Genomic DNA, 16,952 nt, shown 5'->3' on the forward strand with positions numbered 1-16,952 from the left:
GCGTACGACTAATAAGCCACCCCAACTTGCAGTGTGCCTGTCGCCCCATTACTAATCTAAGCTACGCTAAGAACCCAGGAGGAGGAAGAGTCCCCGTTCGCCCCCCGCCGCCCCAGGCTAATGGAGGCCTAACAAAGACCCAAGTCCAGACACAGCTGAAACAGCAAAAAAGTTCAGACGCCAGGGTCCACAGGTACAGTCCTCACTCAGCCAGGCCCCGGTCGGCGCCTCCGGGGTGCCCAGTACGCTCATCTCTTCGGGGTAGGGAATCAAGCCAGTCGCTGACATTTTCAGGTCGGTCGAAAAAGAAAGCACGGTCCCGATACTCAATCCGGAGTCTAGAAGGGAACAACAAGGCGTACTTGAGACCCAAGTCCCGCAATCGTTTCTTCACTCCCTGAAAGCCAAGTCTTTGTTTTTGGACAAGCGGTGAAAAGTCAGGATAAAAAGAAACTGAAGCATTCTCAAAGTTGATTGGGCCCTTGTCTCGTGAGGCCTGAAGAACCGCATCCCGGTCTCGGAAATGGAATAACCTGGCAATAATGGGCCTTGGAGGAACACCCGGCTTGGCCTTTCCGCCTGGGACACGATGGGCGCGCTCAACCGCAAAGAACTTGCTGAGGCCAGTGGGAGAAAGATAGTTGGTGATCAAGTCCTCGACCAAGAGGTCAACCCCCAGGATCTCGGGATTTTCCGGGACACCAATAAGGCGCACGTTGTTGCGGCGGGTCCTGTTGTCATAGTCCTCGAGACGACGAGCCATCAGGTCATGGGAAGAACGCAGATTGCCGATCTCAGTCTGGGCCTCCGCTACATCCGCGGTGAGACTAGAAGTCTTCAAGCCCAGGGATTCGACCCTCTCATTGGTCTTCGCTAGGTCCGCTCTAATCAGCGTGATGTCAACGGCCACCGTGTCGATCTTAGAGACTAGGGCATCGTACTGCTGTCCCATAGAGGCCTGCATGTTGGCAATGGCAGTCATAACGTCCTGCAAGGATGGTTCCGTAGACACCGAAGAAACAGCCTTAGAAGGATCCAAGGCACGGCCCGCAGCGCCAGGCGACCCCTTGGCCTGCGAGTAGTGATCCATGATGTTCGTCTGGGTTTGGCCACCACGGAGAGGTGTCTTGGTCTTGCGCTTCTCAAGCGGCGGTCCGGAGGCCATATTGGAAAAAGGACCCCGAAGGGGTCCTCACGACCTGGTGAAAATGGCCAGTCGTGAAGTGTCCAGACAGTCAACAAGACCTAAGCAGATGATTGTAGGCACAAAAAAAGGCCAGGCTGCGGGCAATCAGTCAGGCCAGTACCGAACGGCAGGGGGACAACAGGCCGAAGGTGGATCAAGGCTGAGCTCCGCCAACAAGAGCCGTGAGCAGAAAACGAAACCGAAAGTCAGGAGGGTCCGGCCAGAGGGGACCCCTACCGCCGCTGTTGATCAACTACTCCACGGCCTTCCAGGCAACCGAGCCCCCGGTCCCCCTCGGGGTGGGCCGCAGAAAGCAAAGACGATGCAAAAGTGGACCCCAGCATCCAAATTCAATTTTTCAAAGGGTACGCAGATCAGCAAGGATGTACGATCAAAAGCCCGTCTTCGAAATCAGGATGTAGTCAGGATATCCGTGAAGGGCAGCGCGGGTTCGGGGAGCTCTGTGCTCACGCGACCATCTTGGATGCCCGCGAAGCTTCTCCTCCGGGGAGATAATTCTTGACGATGTTGTGACAGCCATAAATTCACTACCATCTGGAAAGCAGCTGGGGAAGATTCTATACCGCTGGAATATAAAACATTTTTTATAGATATCTTGGCACCCGAGTTTGACAAGTGGGACCTCATAGGGATATCACGAACCAGTGACCTGTGGGAGGGAGGCACAGTAGTGGCGTTTGCTTTCACTCCAGGGCACACACCAACTGGCAGACACTGAATATTTCAGATATTTGCAAATCCAACACTCCCTCCAATCAAATCTGTCAGAAGGTACCTCTCCCCCAGAATCCTCTCCCTTAGAGGACCGATTTCTAGATGGCTACCCACCGGATAAAGTAATTGCTCCTACCTACAAAAAACGTAATAATAATGTCGCAGATCCCCTGGTTACACTGAGGGAACGATGGGAGAGGGATGGACTAGAACTGGATGACGAGGAGTGACAGGAGGCAGTTGCCTCCCCACGGGAAGTGGCGATTTCAGCTAGACTACGCCTTGTCCAACTAAAAATTTTACACTGAGTATATTTATCTGAACCCCGATTGGCGCAGATGGGCAGGGCGATTGACGGACAATGTAAGAGACGATGTGCCCTAGAGGGTTCATTTATGCACATTATATGGGAGTGGGAGTATATCCAGAATTATTGGAAGAAGTTGCTTGACTGTATGAGCGAGGTATTGGAAACTGTTATTAGGCCTGAAGCAAAGAGGTGTCTCCTGAATGTGTGGGAACCCACAGATCTTAATAGTAAAGATAAGCTATGGGCGACCCTGGGTCAAATGATAGCAAAAAGGAATATTACACAACACTGGGGGCAGTAATACCGCCTAAGATCCCAATTTGGAAGACGGATATGGACTGGTGCATTACCAGGGAAAAAACTGTTTATATTGTGCAAAGCTGCCCTAAAAATTGGATTGCTATCTGGGCCAAATAGAATGCATATCGTGGGTATATTTGTGAGCCTCCTGTACTCCATAACTACGATTAGTCATCATGTCTCAATGTACAGGTGCTACGAAACATGTGTACTGTCAAGTCAGCACAACAACATCATTCAAGAAGGTTAATGTCTAAAGGTGTGACCGCCTGCTGTTTAATAAAAAGAATTATAAAAAAAAAACACATGGGTTATGAATCTCCACTCCACGGAATCAAATGCCTTCTCCATATCGAGGAAGACAGCTACTGCCTGTGTGTCCCGACGGGTATGTTGTATAGCCCTGAATACCGTTCTTAAGTTATAAGTAAGGTTCCTGCCGGGGAGAAAGCCAGCTCGTTCTGGTGAGATCAACAGCGGCACCAAAGGAGACAGTCTGGTCGCTAAGACCTTAGCATACATTTTGTTGTCCACATTGAGGAGGGACAGCAGGCGGTAAGAGGCACACGCGAATAGAGGTTTCTCCGGCTTGAGTATGGTGACAATTAACGCTTCCGGCATGCATTAATGGTGGCATCTCGCCGGCTTCCGTGATTTCTTCAAACAGTGCCTGTAAGTGCGGGACCAATAGTTCTCGGAACTCTTTGCAGAATGTTACGGTGAGTCCATCCACCCCAGGAGCACTATTAGATTTCATCCCAGCTCAAGCCGAAGTGTTTTCTTTGGCCTCCAGAGGGCGCATCAGGTACTCCCTGTGTCCATTTAACAGCCAATGCAATTTAATATGGTCTAAGACAGCTTTGTCGTCGCTTACACCTTCAGAGGTGTATAATGAAGCATAATATTGCTTTAATTTGTTGGCTATATCAAAGGGTCAGTCAGGGGCTCCCCTTCCGCATCATGGAGAACCGTCACCTGAACCTTCTCTCTCCGAGTTTTGAGCAGGGATGCCGAAACCAACCTCGGCCGGTCCCCCTCGCCATATATGCGGGCGGTCGCATATTTGCCCAGATGTTTCAATTCAGCATCTGCAGTAGAGTGATATTCCTCCAGTGTGCTTTGCAATTCTTGTGTGACCTCCGCATCCGCCCCGCTAGCAACCGCTGCTCTGGGGTGGCCAAAGTGGCCTCCAGATACGAGAGGCGCCTGCGCAGGGTGAGGAGGTCACCAGAGTGCTTCGCCATCGTGATGCCACGGATGTATACCTAAAGACGACCCATACTGTGGTGAAGGAGTCAACCGACCCAATATTGGTAAAAAAGAATTCTCAATAGCCTCAGCTAGTTCCGCCTTGAAAACGGGGTTAAGTATGGAATACGAGGGGAATCGCCAAACAAAAGGAGGAATAACTGTCTGCTAAGTATCAATGCAGAATAGGGGCATGGTCCGAAAATGTACGGGGTAAAACTGCACACTCACAGATCTGTTTGAACAGGTCTCTGAACATAAACAAGTAGTCAATCCCAGTGTGGAGGTTATGATACGCTGAATAGTATGTGAACCCACCTGGACCCGGTGAGCGTGTACACCAAACGTCACAAAGATCTAGTTTGGTAGCAGCAGCCAAAATGGCCCTAGCAGAGGCGGATGGACGTCTAGGTGGGCCTCCTGATCTGTCTAGGCAGGGGTCTAAAACACAATTGAAACCTCCCACCCCAGAGCAGAGAATGTGGGCAGTAGCGGCTGAGTCTATCTAATAAATGTCTGAAGAAGGTGGGGTTATCAAAGTTGGGGCCATAGGTATCGACTATCACCAATTCAAACCCTTTCCCACAGCATTACAATACCGCAAAGCAACCCTCGGTACCGCAAAGCAACCCTCGGGATCAGTCTCTAGAGCTCCCAAATGAAGGTCCGACTTGGGATTCATCCAGGTTAGTACACCCCGGGAATGAGAAGTAAACCCCTCAGCATGTTTGTTACCCCGCAACCCTTTGTGTAGCAGCAATGCACTTTGTAGGGGCAAGTGTGACTCCTGCAAGAAGGCAACATCTACACTGCGCCTAATGAGAGAAGTCCGGACTTTCCACAATTTCCTATGGTCATTGTGACTCCGGACATTCCAAGTTTGAATTTTTAAGTGGATTAAGGACATTAGCAAAAATCAAGTAGCATTTCGCAACACAGCCACTGTGTAAAACCCAAGAATATACTTGTTTAAGCGGCGAATTTGCATTGTAACATGCCCACACGAGAAAATAAATTGGGTCTCTGTGCAATCCCCCATCCACCCACGGCATGCCTTCCCCAAATGTGCACGCACGGACTAGTCCCCCCCCCCCCCCCCCCCCCCCAACCTAAACAAATTAAGACATGTCTGGTTATCTCTAAGCATGTCTTGTGACACATCTACTTAACAAAAAAGGCACAACAAGGTAAGAATCAAAAACATGACCCCAGTGGCGAACTACGCCCTTGGGCGGATGTTGTCAGCCTGGTAGGTCAACAAAACCTCACTTGGCTACCGATGCTAGCAACCGTGAGCCATCTGCAAAATATGTGCATCAGGAAACAATGCGACTGTGTCCACCCTGAGCAAAGTGTTACCAGCCTAAGGTAAGTCATCACGTGCATAATGTGCCAAAGTACTCCATGTGTGATTCCAGAAATTCACCCACCGCCCCCTGGTAATCCAATACTAGTAACAAATCTTTAACAGTCGCCGTGGTTGGCCCCTCTGGCACAGACATTCAGCCCTCCCGGCCACCCTCCCCAGCAATCATCTTGTCTGCTTAACCAGAGTGCTCCTGAATGCTCCCCATGAGGAGCTCTGCGCAGAGTCTCGCTGCGTTTATCTGGACCTTTCCTTCAGGGCTTTTTGCAGCATCTTTGGGTCCATGAAAATCCGTGATTTGCCTTGTCGATTAACGTGGAGCCTCGCGGTGTACAGCATGACGTGGTCCAAATTTTGGTCACTTACCTGACGCTTCAGCGGGGCAAACTGCGGGCGGGCCTCTTGCACCCGGATCGTGAAGTCCGGATACAGAGAAATAGCAGAACCTTTGTACTGTAGAGACTGTTGTTCCCGTGCAATTCGCAGTTCCGCATCACGGTCCCTGTAATTTAGCAGTTTTGCAATGATAGGCCTCGGAGACGCCCCGGGCGCGGGCCCAGTGAGCGGTGAGTCCTCCACCACGAATATGGGGGACAACGCCTCACTCCCAAGCAGCGTCACCAAGAGTTTCTCCACGAAAAGCTCAGTGTTCCCAACGTGTGTGGACTCAGGCCCGTAATGCGTATGTTGTTTCGGCGGGACCTCACTTCAAGGTTCTCGGCCTTATCCTGCAGAACCTGAAGCACCTTGCCCATTTGCTTTTGCTCCGAGTCTAGATCAGTCTGACGCTTCTTGATTAACCGGCTGCTTTGAGGGACACGCTCGATGAGCATGCTTGCCTGCACCAAGAGTTTCCTGTTGCCAGTCGGGGCTAGTGCATGTGAGAAGTTGTTGAAAATTACATTGATATTTGAATATCAACCGGTTATTTCCAAAAATTTGAAAGTGTTTTAGGGAGATCTTATTTTTTAATATAACTTATATAATTTTATTTGAGGAATTGATTTTATTTTTTCAAAAGGAAAAACATAGTGTGTAGCAAAAATTGCATAGTTTAATGAACTTAGAAGTTGATGTCTGGGGAAAAAGTGATTGCTTTTCCGAACGTACATATTTGAATCGGACATTTGCATGTATGCTGTCTAATAGCCCAGCTTGTAAGAAAGTTTGAGTTACTATCTGAACTTGTGAGATCTCCATAACCAGAGCAATAAAACGTCACTTTGAAAGTACAAAATAAAAGACAATAGTATAAAATCAGTCTAGCTTTATTTCCTGAATTGTGAAATTTGCGTTATTATTCACTTTTCCACCCTACTCTATCAAGGAAACTCTGTCGCAGAGTAGTAGGAGCAGGATGGAACAATGAAAGACTTGCGTGGAATGCCATGAGAGTACTTGAGTGCTCACAAGTGTCCTTTCAGATGTAGGATTTATTTTGCAAATATATGTGTAATTAGTGTTATTAAACTATTTTACTTCTTTTTTGAAGATTATGTTGTTAGAACTCAATCAGCCTCCACCCCTTTAGCAGAAAGATCCCCTCCACTACTGCACCCTGTAAAAATCTCAATCCCTTGAAATGTGCTTCTCTTTGCATCATGCATTTCGTTCATGCGAATCTGCACACAGAATGCAGCAGGCATCAATAATCAAGTCTTTATTTGATGATAGATTTTGCACCAAATGTTAGGGGTGGACAATATGATTTTACTGGTAAAATGGGTAAAATATTGAAGTAAGGAGTAGCTGTCATGAGGGTCAGAAGAGGAGCTGGACAACAATGTTGATTTGTATAATTCAATTCACAACTGAGTGTTTTAAGTATTCATTTAGTTATAAATTGATACTATCTGTTCTGTGGATTATTTTGTATTCAAATTAGATTGGTGCAGCTTTGCTGCTTGATGTTCTGACATTTGACGAACAGACGCTGACTGCAATAATAAGAATCTGCAGCAGGTAAGAACCCATATTGTAAACTATGCTATTTTATGCATATTATGAAGGTTTCAAAATACACTTTTTTGGAGGGTGTTTCAAAATAACGAATGTTAGCTTTGATTATAAAAAGTTACAGTGGAATCAGTCACCAGATATCACCCCATTTAGGATGTGTCTGTGAGTACTCTTACTCGTAAATGTTAGTCTGATTTGTTGAGTACATTGTGTAACTTCTTTAATTTTTTGGGGATATTTTGTTGCATAGAAAGTAAAACAAAAGGTTTGTGTGCGCACATGTGCATGCTTTGACTACCACCTAGTTTAGGAATCAAAATGTGATTGATATCCTGTTTGCCATATTACAAGTGCGAAAGGCTATACTGCACTTGTAATAGGGTCGATGGGATATCTGTCACGTTTTGACAGAGTTTCCCGTTTTCCAAGCAACGAATGAGGTCCTTTGTCAGGCACCATTTGAACCAAAAAAGGTCCGGAAGTGTGAATCGCTGATGATCATGGGTCTTCCACAGCAGATGGCGTTCTTTCTTTCAGAGGTGGATGTGGCTGCATCCAGGCTTTGCACTGATGCAAAAACCTCATATTTGGCAGAACACAGGCACCTCCTCCATGCTAAGCAAGCGCCTTCAAGATCACTGCCAGAAAACCCAAGCCCTGGCGTCTCCCCGGAACATCGGCAGTGTACCGAGTGTTGCAGTTCATAGCTCATTACTGAAGAATTCAGAGTATGTGGAGGAGGGAGAGCCGGGCGGATTACTTCCAGCAGCCTGCTCTTGAGAAGTCAACAGGACTGGCTTTGAGGAATGAGTCCTGTCATGAAGTATAGTTAATCTGAGCTGCACAGCACTAAACGCTTTTTTTTTCTTTTCTTAATACACCGGCAGCTCGTTGTAAGGTAAATAAGATGTAAGGCTGTAGCTAACGATGTACATCGTCCTTGACAGGTTGATTTCACCAGGCCACCCGCTCTGCTATATGTAAAGAACAAGCCCGGGAGTGGTGCGTGCGTGCGCGTAGTCTTCACTTTTCAAACACCGCACTCGTGCTTATGGCGCGCCCCTACTCGCTCCCGCAAGGTGGATGCCCCCACACGCACAAGTGTGTGCTTGAAAATGAGCATAGCGACGGCTAAAGGCCCTCCTATGCAGCGCATGCGCGCTGCGCGTAGGAGAGACCTAAAAACGACACCCACGCACCACTATGAACTCCAACTGAAAAACAGGTTTCCTTAAGCTCCTTCGGAAATGGGGAAAGGCGAGCAATAGGGAATGGTGAGATTGTATCGAAGACAAAGTGGTAAAAAACATGAGCTCCTCTTACCAAGTTCATAAACAATATTATTTAATAATGCATAATATTTTGTTTGAAGGAGTCTAGGGCCTGTGAAAATGCATTGGGAAATGTTGCAAAGATACCTACTGTTTAGAAACTAAGATACTCATAAAAATTCATCTTCAGACTCTTGAGTGTCTCCTTTCCCTACTACTATCGATTTAGTTCCCATCTCTAACCCATTCACAGGTTTACCGCTTGCACAGACCACTTACTTTGATGAGCATTACACTACAAAGGACTTGACGAATATTTCATAGCACAGTATCAATGAAGGGCGTTCTTAATGTTACAATATTTTAAGATTTATTTCACTGATATTACAGAGGAGTGTCCCGTAGCAAGTTTCAGCATTGCACAGTGCTCAATGCTATAGCACTGTACCTCCGATTGATTTTTAAATTTTTATCTTTTGACACAACTTTTCTGCTTTGGTAAATTAGCATTTTTTGCGAAGATAACTCATCTCATTTATATGGAAACATTAGAAATAGGTACACTGAGCGATGTGCAGGCAACCTTCGACGCTTGTGCTAACGTAAACCTCGGATACATACTATGATGTCTTGAAGGCACAGTTAGCTAGAGTTCATAATCGTACATGATGCAAGTCAAATAATTCTCATTAGAAATACACGGAGCAAACTGCACATGGCCCACTAAATTAACTCCTAGCAACATCAAAATTCATCAGAATAACATCTATCAACCACAAATGAATATACAGACATCACTGCTGTGTCAATTATTGCTATTTCGTAGTACAAAAGGGGGTGGTGATGGACGGAGCATCTGAACCAATCAAACACTCACACCCAGTCAACAGATCTGGGTTTAATCCAAATTATTGCTATCTCAGCAAGTAGGAGTTAACCAAATGGAAGAAGGCTTGAGTGTCATCACTAACAGTAAGTCACAACAACTGACTACGTGTGCTTTAAATACAAATAACTTGCAACAGAAAATATGGTGTTCCAAAAGCAATAGCAAAATGGAAGGTGCCATGATGAAGACAAATTAAGAGTAGACACCATATAAAAAAACTTATGTAAAGGAGAAGCTTTGTTGTTCCTACTTCAAACTTATCACTTTGGGTACAGGATTTTTAAGGGTCAGTGGTCCTGCAATACATAGTGCAAACTATAAGGACAGGCAACTCCACTGCTATGTACGCCTAAAGCAGACATCTAAAAGAAAGAAATAGCAGCAGCCTGCCCTCTACATATTACCAGTTTTGCTCGACATAATGGACCACACTGCAATCCTTAGTAGGTTGAACATGACAACTAAGTTTTTAGCAGACCTTAAGTCATGCGAGCTTAAAACACAAGAGAAGATCGTAGGAACTAAGACCACTACTTGGATGGGCACACCTAAGGATCATATCATTTAATGCGGTACTATGTAAAGCGTCCCACGCACAGTGCTGCCTTCGATCACTGTTGACATCAGGTTTTGATGTCTTAATAGGTTACTTGCAGCATTTGGTGATTAATGGACGGAAAAGGATGCACTGGAGGTGTAAATTAATTATCAGAAACTTAGGCCTTGGTTGTTGCTATTAAAAATCTTCCAAACAAAGTTCACATAGTCCCCTCTTCTAGAATTCAAATGCTCACAAATGGGACTGTGCTTTACAATGTTGATTCAGAAGAGTGAATGAGTAACGAAGCACTTCGACACAATAGGTTCTATGCAAATTTAACAACACTGCACGGATTCACTGAGCATTAAAAAGCCAATCGGCCCACACAAATGAAATACAAGCAAGCTCTTGGTAAAGCCCACTTATGCAGCTAATAATCAAAGTGTGCAAAATTATTCGAGGAAAACATAGTTTACACAACAAAAACTCTAGTACAAGCCCCTGGCTGACTGATGATTATGAAGTTAGACTTCTTGCACAGGACTCGCTATCAGAAATGTGATTAGTAACACAGTTACATTTAATGGAAAAGCTGGCCAAGCAAGAAGCAGAGTTCTTTCCTTACACCGAGACAGCAGAAGAACAACAAGTTCAAGTAATAGTATGCACTTTTGGAAATAAATCTATTGTAACCCCCAAGGACTTCTGTTATTTAGGTAAATAATCACAAAAGCTCTGTAATATTATCTAAATTAAGATATCTTTCGCCATGTGGTTTAAGCACTCGTTTGACAGTGTGGGGTGAAGAGTTAAAGAAAAGACGCTACATTTCTCCAATTTGTTAATCTAAACGCCAGAGACTCCGATTCAATGTTGTAAACATGTTTGAAATAATCCCAAACACCCCTAGTGGAGACCAAGCAACATTCATGGGAAGAAAAATCAACCATTAAGAGAAAAGTCAAATTTCTCTCTTTTACTCCTGTACTTGGAGCAGGGAGTAGCAAGAACGATGTTTTTATCAAAACACAAAAGCTTCCAGCTACCAATTACGACTGACAGCTCGAACGTCAGTGCAGGGGGTCGCCCTCTACCGTTTTCGTATCTCGGTGCGAGTTGAAATTAGAAACAAGCATTGGCCGCGAAAGTGAAACTAATTAATAACGTAAAAGTGAAACTGATGAAAGTTATTGCGCGGCCTGCTGCAGTATAGAGAGGCAGGGTGGGAGTTGAAGCCAGCAGATTGACGCGATCTGTGGCGGGGAGGGAATTGAAGCACAGAGAAGCACAAAGCACCACCTCCCTGGAGCCATGATGACTCTATATTGTTGGGCCATCCAAGACCTCCCTGGGACCACCACCTCCCGGAACATATTCTTTTTAACAATTTGGGAGGAGACCACCACTACCGGGCTGTTCTCTGCCTGTTCTCTGCCAGGCCCTACAAATTAACAAGCATTAGAAATGCAATCGGGCTCGGATTTATTTGAGTTTGAGCTAATGGCATTATAAATGCCAATGTATTGTTGCTATGTGTTGTGGAGTGTGTTCATGTGGTGTGTACTGCCAGTGATCTCACCACTCTACTCACTACTCTACTCACTACTCACTACTCTGCACTCACTACTCACTACTCTGCACTCACTACTCACTACTCTGCACTCACTACTCACTACACTACTCACTACTCCAATCACTACTCTACTCACTACTCTACTCACTACTCTACTCACTACTCTACTCACTACGGCTGTGCACACCCAAAGGTGGACTCCCCACCAGGCACTCGTGCTCACTTATTGCACACTCGCCCCTTTCACGGAACACGCGCGGATTGTACCGAGTGGGCGCCATGAGGGAGCCTGGCTACTTTCTGTTCTTAGTCCTTTTGGGTAAGTCTGCCTTTAATGAACATTTTATTGGTCGTGTTGTGAAACCAGCTGGAAAAGTTCATTTTGTCGTCCTTTTTTACTGGGAATAAATCAATGTTTGTTGTGCAGGCTTGTAGGTGATCTAAGGTGTAATTGTGAGCTCCGGCGTCCCTCCTGGGTGCGTATTTGCGCACTGACTGACAGTCTGGAGGCCACTGAGGAGACCGTCTCTTTAAAAAGACCCTTCCTTCCCTCCGCCACGCATCCTCTCCCGGCGCATCCCGCTGTCCCGCTGTGTGCTCTTCCGCCGTTCCTGCCACCTGCTGATCTGTCTATACATACTTACATGAGGATCTGTGAGGCAGGGCACACTGCTTCCCCTCACCCCAAAATGTACCCCAGGAAGCTTGTAAGTGCCCTCTTGCATCTGTGTGTGGTCTGTACCTCAGCGATGCGTCTGTCTAGGCGCTATATTGACAGGATTTTCTTCAAAATTGTTCTTTTTACGCACGTACTGTCTGGTGTGGTCAGACATCGGCTGGGATGCCAGTCTGTGATTTCAGAGACCGTTGTATTTTAGCTGAAAAGTGGTGGCCTTCGGTGCAAGCCCATATTGCCTCATATTTTAATTCGCCCACTTGAACAAACCGTGTGATCCTGTGCAAACTATTCTCGCTTTCTTTGTACTTGACCTTGCAGACTTCGGAGAGCTCAGTGCTCCAGACATCTACGCTGAATAATTAACTCGGCTGTGTCAACTTGCGTAAAGCGCTCCGAAGTAGTTGAAAGGGGGTGGCTGGCGCATTATTGAAGGTACACGCACTCATTCTCAAATGCAGAAGGCGTGTTAATGTGTCACGCACTGTGCTGTGGAGCAGCTCATCTGTCAGCACACATTTACACAATCACAATGTTGTTGGTTTGCAAACGGCGCTTGTGTCTTCTGTCCTCTGTCGGGTCCTGTTTGCAGAAGAGACGAGGCTTCGTTGCTTTAGCGCTGGGTGTTGATGGGAAGGACCTTGGCTAATTGATCGTGTTTTAATTAGCGGCTGCAGCGTGGAAGCACTGCCAGTAGCAGCATTACCCTTTCGCAGCCCACTAGCCGTACTTTCATCAACCACTGGAAGATGAAAGGCTGCGCTGGACGCAGCGCCAGGTAGATCGCACGCAGAACGCAGCAGCAGGTGCAGCAGCCCGCTGAGCTACAGTGGCTGCGGATCAAAGCGCGGATAGTTCGTGTGACACTTTCACGCACAATGCCCTCGAACACTGCAAGGGGATGTTTGTTTACAGTGGAGATGTCCTCTCCTGGCACCCGGCTCAGGGCACGGTAAACACATGGGGGTGATGTTACCAGACACTAAAGGTGCCGCCGCCTCTTTGAAAGCAGAACCGCTTTAATAAAGATTATATAAATATGAAGCTAAAGCAGCTTCCTCTGCCGCAAGCCTCACAAGGAGGTCAGATTTCGTTTCTCACGACCGAAACAAAAGTCGTGCGTGGACTGTGCTCCCGTGGGCGCTGCTCGTGCCAAGACTGACGTTGTAATGGCCCGTTCTTTCATTTTATTAATTTTGACCCCCTTTAGTGCCTGCGCAAGCCAGACTGCTTCTAAGTCCTTATATGCAAAATGAATCTTAAAAAATAATGCGAGCTGGCTTGCTCAGGGATGCTTTTTTTTGCCGACCTCAGTATGATGAAGAGCTGAGTTGCACCTACTGATTCACATATCAGGAGGCAGAGAGCACAAACGGCTATTTCCTTTTGTCACCTCTTCAGTGGACTCTGACGGAGAGCTGAAACGTGGAGCCCAGAGGCGTATCTTCTATTGGTGCAGCAGGTGCAGTGGCACCGGTCCCAGAGCCTTGGAGCCATTTAGCACTGATAATTGGTGCTATGTTCCTTGCACCAGGCCCAATGATATCCATGGAACGATACTGGCTCCTCCTTTGACCCCTCCCCTCAGTCTCCCCCCCCCCCCCTGCTTCCATCCCCGCGGTGGTCTGCGCCGTCAAGCGCCTTGCTTCTCGGCTTTCCACTTCTAGCTGACAGCCCTGCAGCCTGCAGGGGGCCGAGAAAGAGGCGCTGCTGACAGCAAAGAGTGGGATTTAAAAAGCATCCCGAGTGAGGGCCCCCACCGCCTTCAACCCCACCCGTGGACTGACGGGTCATTGCATGACCTGCTTGTATGTAATCTGTTCTCCTGTCACCTAAAGCCAAGCTGATTTACATGTATGGTCATGTTTTGTTTTAAATATGCAATTTGCATCTGATGCCAACCTAGGTCGGCAGAATTGGAACGTGGGGCGGCCAACTCATTTCCAGCTTTCTTTTTCCCAAAGACCTAATCTAAAATAACCTTTTCAATTCAATTCAAAAATGTTATTCGGATACAGATATATCCATAAAAGCACAGGTCACATAGCAGCATGATAGTACACAAATCAAAAATAAAATCAATACATAATCAAACATCATAAGAAAACAGTTTCCAATTGGGCCCACTTAGTTTATGCCTGTCCTATATCATAAAAAGATTAAAAAGACTAATCTATAAAAAGTATCCATATGTTTTCGGCAATGATCGTGAAAGCAATATGAATATAAAATCAATAAGAACAACCATCATAAAGTGCACATTGTGTTACAGGCATGGACTGCAACTTTCAAAAAGGAGCCTACACGAAAAATTAATTCTTCCCCTGCCAATTTGAGGATTTTCATGTAAGCTGCTTCAAAGTGGACAGGGGAAGTTTAAAAAAAAAATTGGATCAGTAACCATTTTCCATATTTTAAGTAAAAATTACAAAAAAATAAAGTGTAGCTTTGTTTGCCTACTCAGGCCATCACAAGGGCATGGTAATTGATCTAGATTGGCGTTATAACCCAGGGGAAAACAATGTAGAAATTTCACTGTGCCAGCCCTTAGAAGAAAAAGTAGTCCTCTCTCCCTGCCGCCTATCGGTTTTAAAAGGTAGCTAGTTGGCATATGGAAGACATCCTCAATAGACATGTACCTGACAACAGAGTTTTTCTGAACCTCCTTTTTATGCCTTGCTTTGCTGTAATGTGCATATAGGGCTCCCGAAGGACTTTTTTATTCGTGCCATCTAAAGCAGCAGGATTTAAAAAGACATGCGCGAGGTTCACGCTGCTCAAGCTCTCCCTCACTGTGGCGACCATGGTATTTCCCTACCCTTCTCGCACTTGAGACAGTCTGTTATTATATCTCTAGCGAGGGCTGCTGCTGGGTTGTTCCAAATTGCTAGCCAGAATATTGTGGGCGAGCCTTTATATAGTCTTCAATGTAAAACAATTTCAATTCGCTGTGGCCGACGTACTGCGATGCAGAGACCGGAGCTCCCAGGAGTTTTCGACAAAATCTATTTTCTTCGCCCTGAATGCTGTTACACTTTGTGAATCCCCAAACCTCTGCACCATATGTTGCAGTTGGAATACATTGTGATTTATAAAAAAAATTGTGATAGCTAGAACAACCTCTGTCGCTTTGGGCTGCTGGGAGACCAAGGATTGAATTAATAGCTTTAGCAAACTTATTCCTGCTGTGCATCACATGATCAACCCAGGAACCTTTGGCTGCAACTACCAGCCCCAGATAAGGAAAAGTGCAAGTGGGTTCTAAACTTTGGTTGTCTAGAATAATAGAATTTAAAGGATACTTTTTCGGTCCACAAGCCATTATAAACTATTTTTTAAAAATTCGTGCATAAATTTAAGCTGGCCATAAAATCTACAAAACCCTACACTAAAACGCGTAAAGCGTTGGGTGTGCGGCCCACTAAGACCGCATCATCGGCGTACAATAGGGCAGGAAGTGTATTACCCTTGATTTTAAGGTCGGAGTTGGAGAGTGTTCTCAATGATTTATGTAGGTCGTTGATATAGAAGATAAAAAGGAGAGGGGCCAGTACACAACCCTGCCTGCCCCTCTGTCAACTCCAATATTGTTTGAAACCTCCCGGCCCTTATTGATCCTCACCCGGGCTTTCAGGTCCTTATGCAAAAAGCTTAGAAATGAACTACAACCTCATCCAAGCCATATTTTAAAAGAATGGACCATAAACGTGACCCGTTAACAAAATCACAGGCTGAGGTAAGGTCCATTAAAGCCAGATAAATAGGGGATTTTTGGGCTATAGTATATTTTCCAATAATTAAGTTATGGTTGGCACACAGTTCGATTGTGCCTATTTTACTTCAGAAACTTAACTGGCATGGTTGTAAAATACGATCTTCCTCAGCCCATGTCTTGATCTTATTATACAGGATCCTCCCTAAGATTTTCAACGTATTATCTATCAGGGAGATCAATCTATAACAGCTTGGTTGGATCGATTTTTAAAAATTGGTACAATAATGCTAGTTGACCATGTGCTTGGAATCTGGGCATTAGTTAAATTGTTAAAAATGTTTAATAAAAGAGGCGCCCAGAACTTAGGTTTGTGTTTAATAAGATTGATGGGCAGCCCGTCAGGTCCGGGAGCTTTGTTGCCCAAGCTCTGTGGACTAGCAACCTCAACTCCAGATAGGCATATTGAAATCCCAGTGGGGACCTGGTGTTCAACGGGGACCTCGTTTTGTGTTGGGGCTGAACAGATAATAGAAAAATGAGCCTCCCATGCCTCACTAGTTATATTTCACCCTATCAGGGTCAATGATTGTCCCATGGACCTCATGTCTTTAACCGCTGCCCAAAAGCTATTCCCGTTCTTTAATGTGGCAGCACATGCAAGAGCGTCCCAACGCTCTTTTACATTTTCATCCTTCCTAAGTGAGGTGGCTGCTTTGTACTTTAGCCTTGATGATTTAATTAAGAGCAGGGTTTCTGGGGTTCGTTGAAAGTGCCTTTAGAAGCTGTCTGTTAGCTGAAGAACAGTCACTATTAAACCATCTTAGTCCATGTTGTGCTTCCACAATAGATTTGGATAACAAAGATTTGATATCCTCACAAAGTTTGGAAAAAGCACCAATTACCTCAGGATTGTGATCTTGTAACGACAGGCATATGTCGATGGGTCTCGGGTAGTCCCTTGCCATCCTGTAAAACAGATCAGTATTGTTAACTCCTCGCCAAACTATTCTTAGATTTTCAGTAGTGGGGGTCAAGTTCCTGGCACCACACTCTTTAATATATGTCGACTTTGGGGCAATTTTCATTATTATTTTAATAAGATTGTGGTCACCATAAATGGTTGGGAGGGACGATCTCCGCTTTCAGCAAGCAATCTTCAAGGATGGGGGAGAAAAAAACATAG

At 45.6% G+C, this 16,952-nt stretch overlaps 1 protein-coding gene across 2 annotated transcripts in view; it reads left to right on the plus strand.

Annotated features, from left to right (window-relative positions):
• The window catches only part of RPP14 (ribonuclease P/MRP subunit p14), a 103,229-nt gene that overhangs the window by 28,702 nt on the left and 57,575 nt on the right, over window positions 1-16,952 (plus strand). For both annotated transcript variants that reach the window (XM_078661495.1, XM_078661496.1), the window contains exon 4: window positions 7,031-7,107. In XM_078661495.1, coding sequence (XP_078517621.1) covers window positions 7,031-7,107 — 77 coding nt within the window. The remainder of the gene's footprint in view (window positions 1-7,030; window positions 7,108-16,952) is intronic.

This window comes from Lissotriton helveticus, chromosome 9 (assembly GCF_964261635.1).
Source record: "Lissotriton helveticus chromosome 9, aLisHel1.1, whole genome shotgun sequence".
NCBI lineage: Eukaryota > Metazoa > Chordata > Amphibia > Caudata > Salamandridae > Lissotriton > Lissotriton helveticus.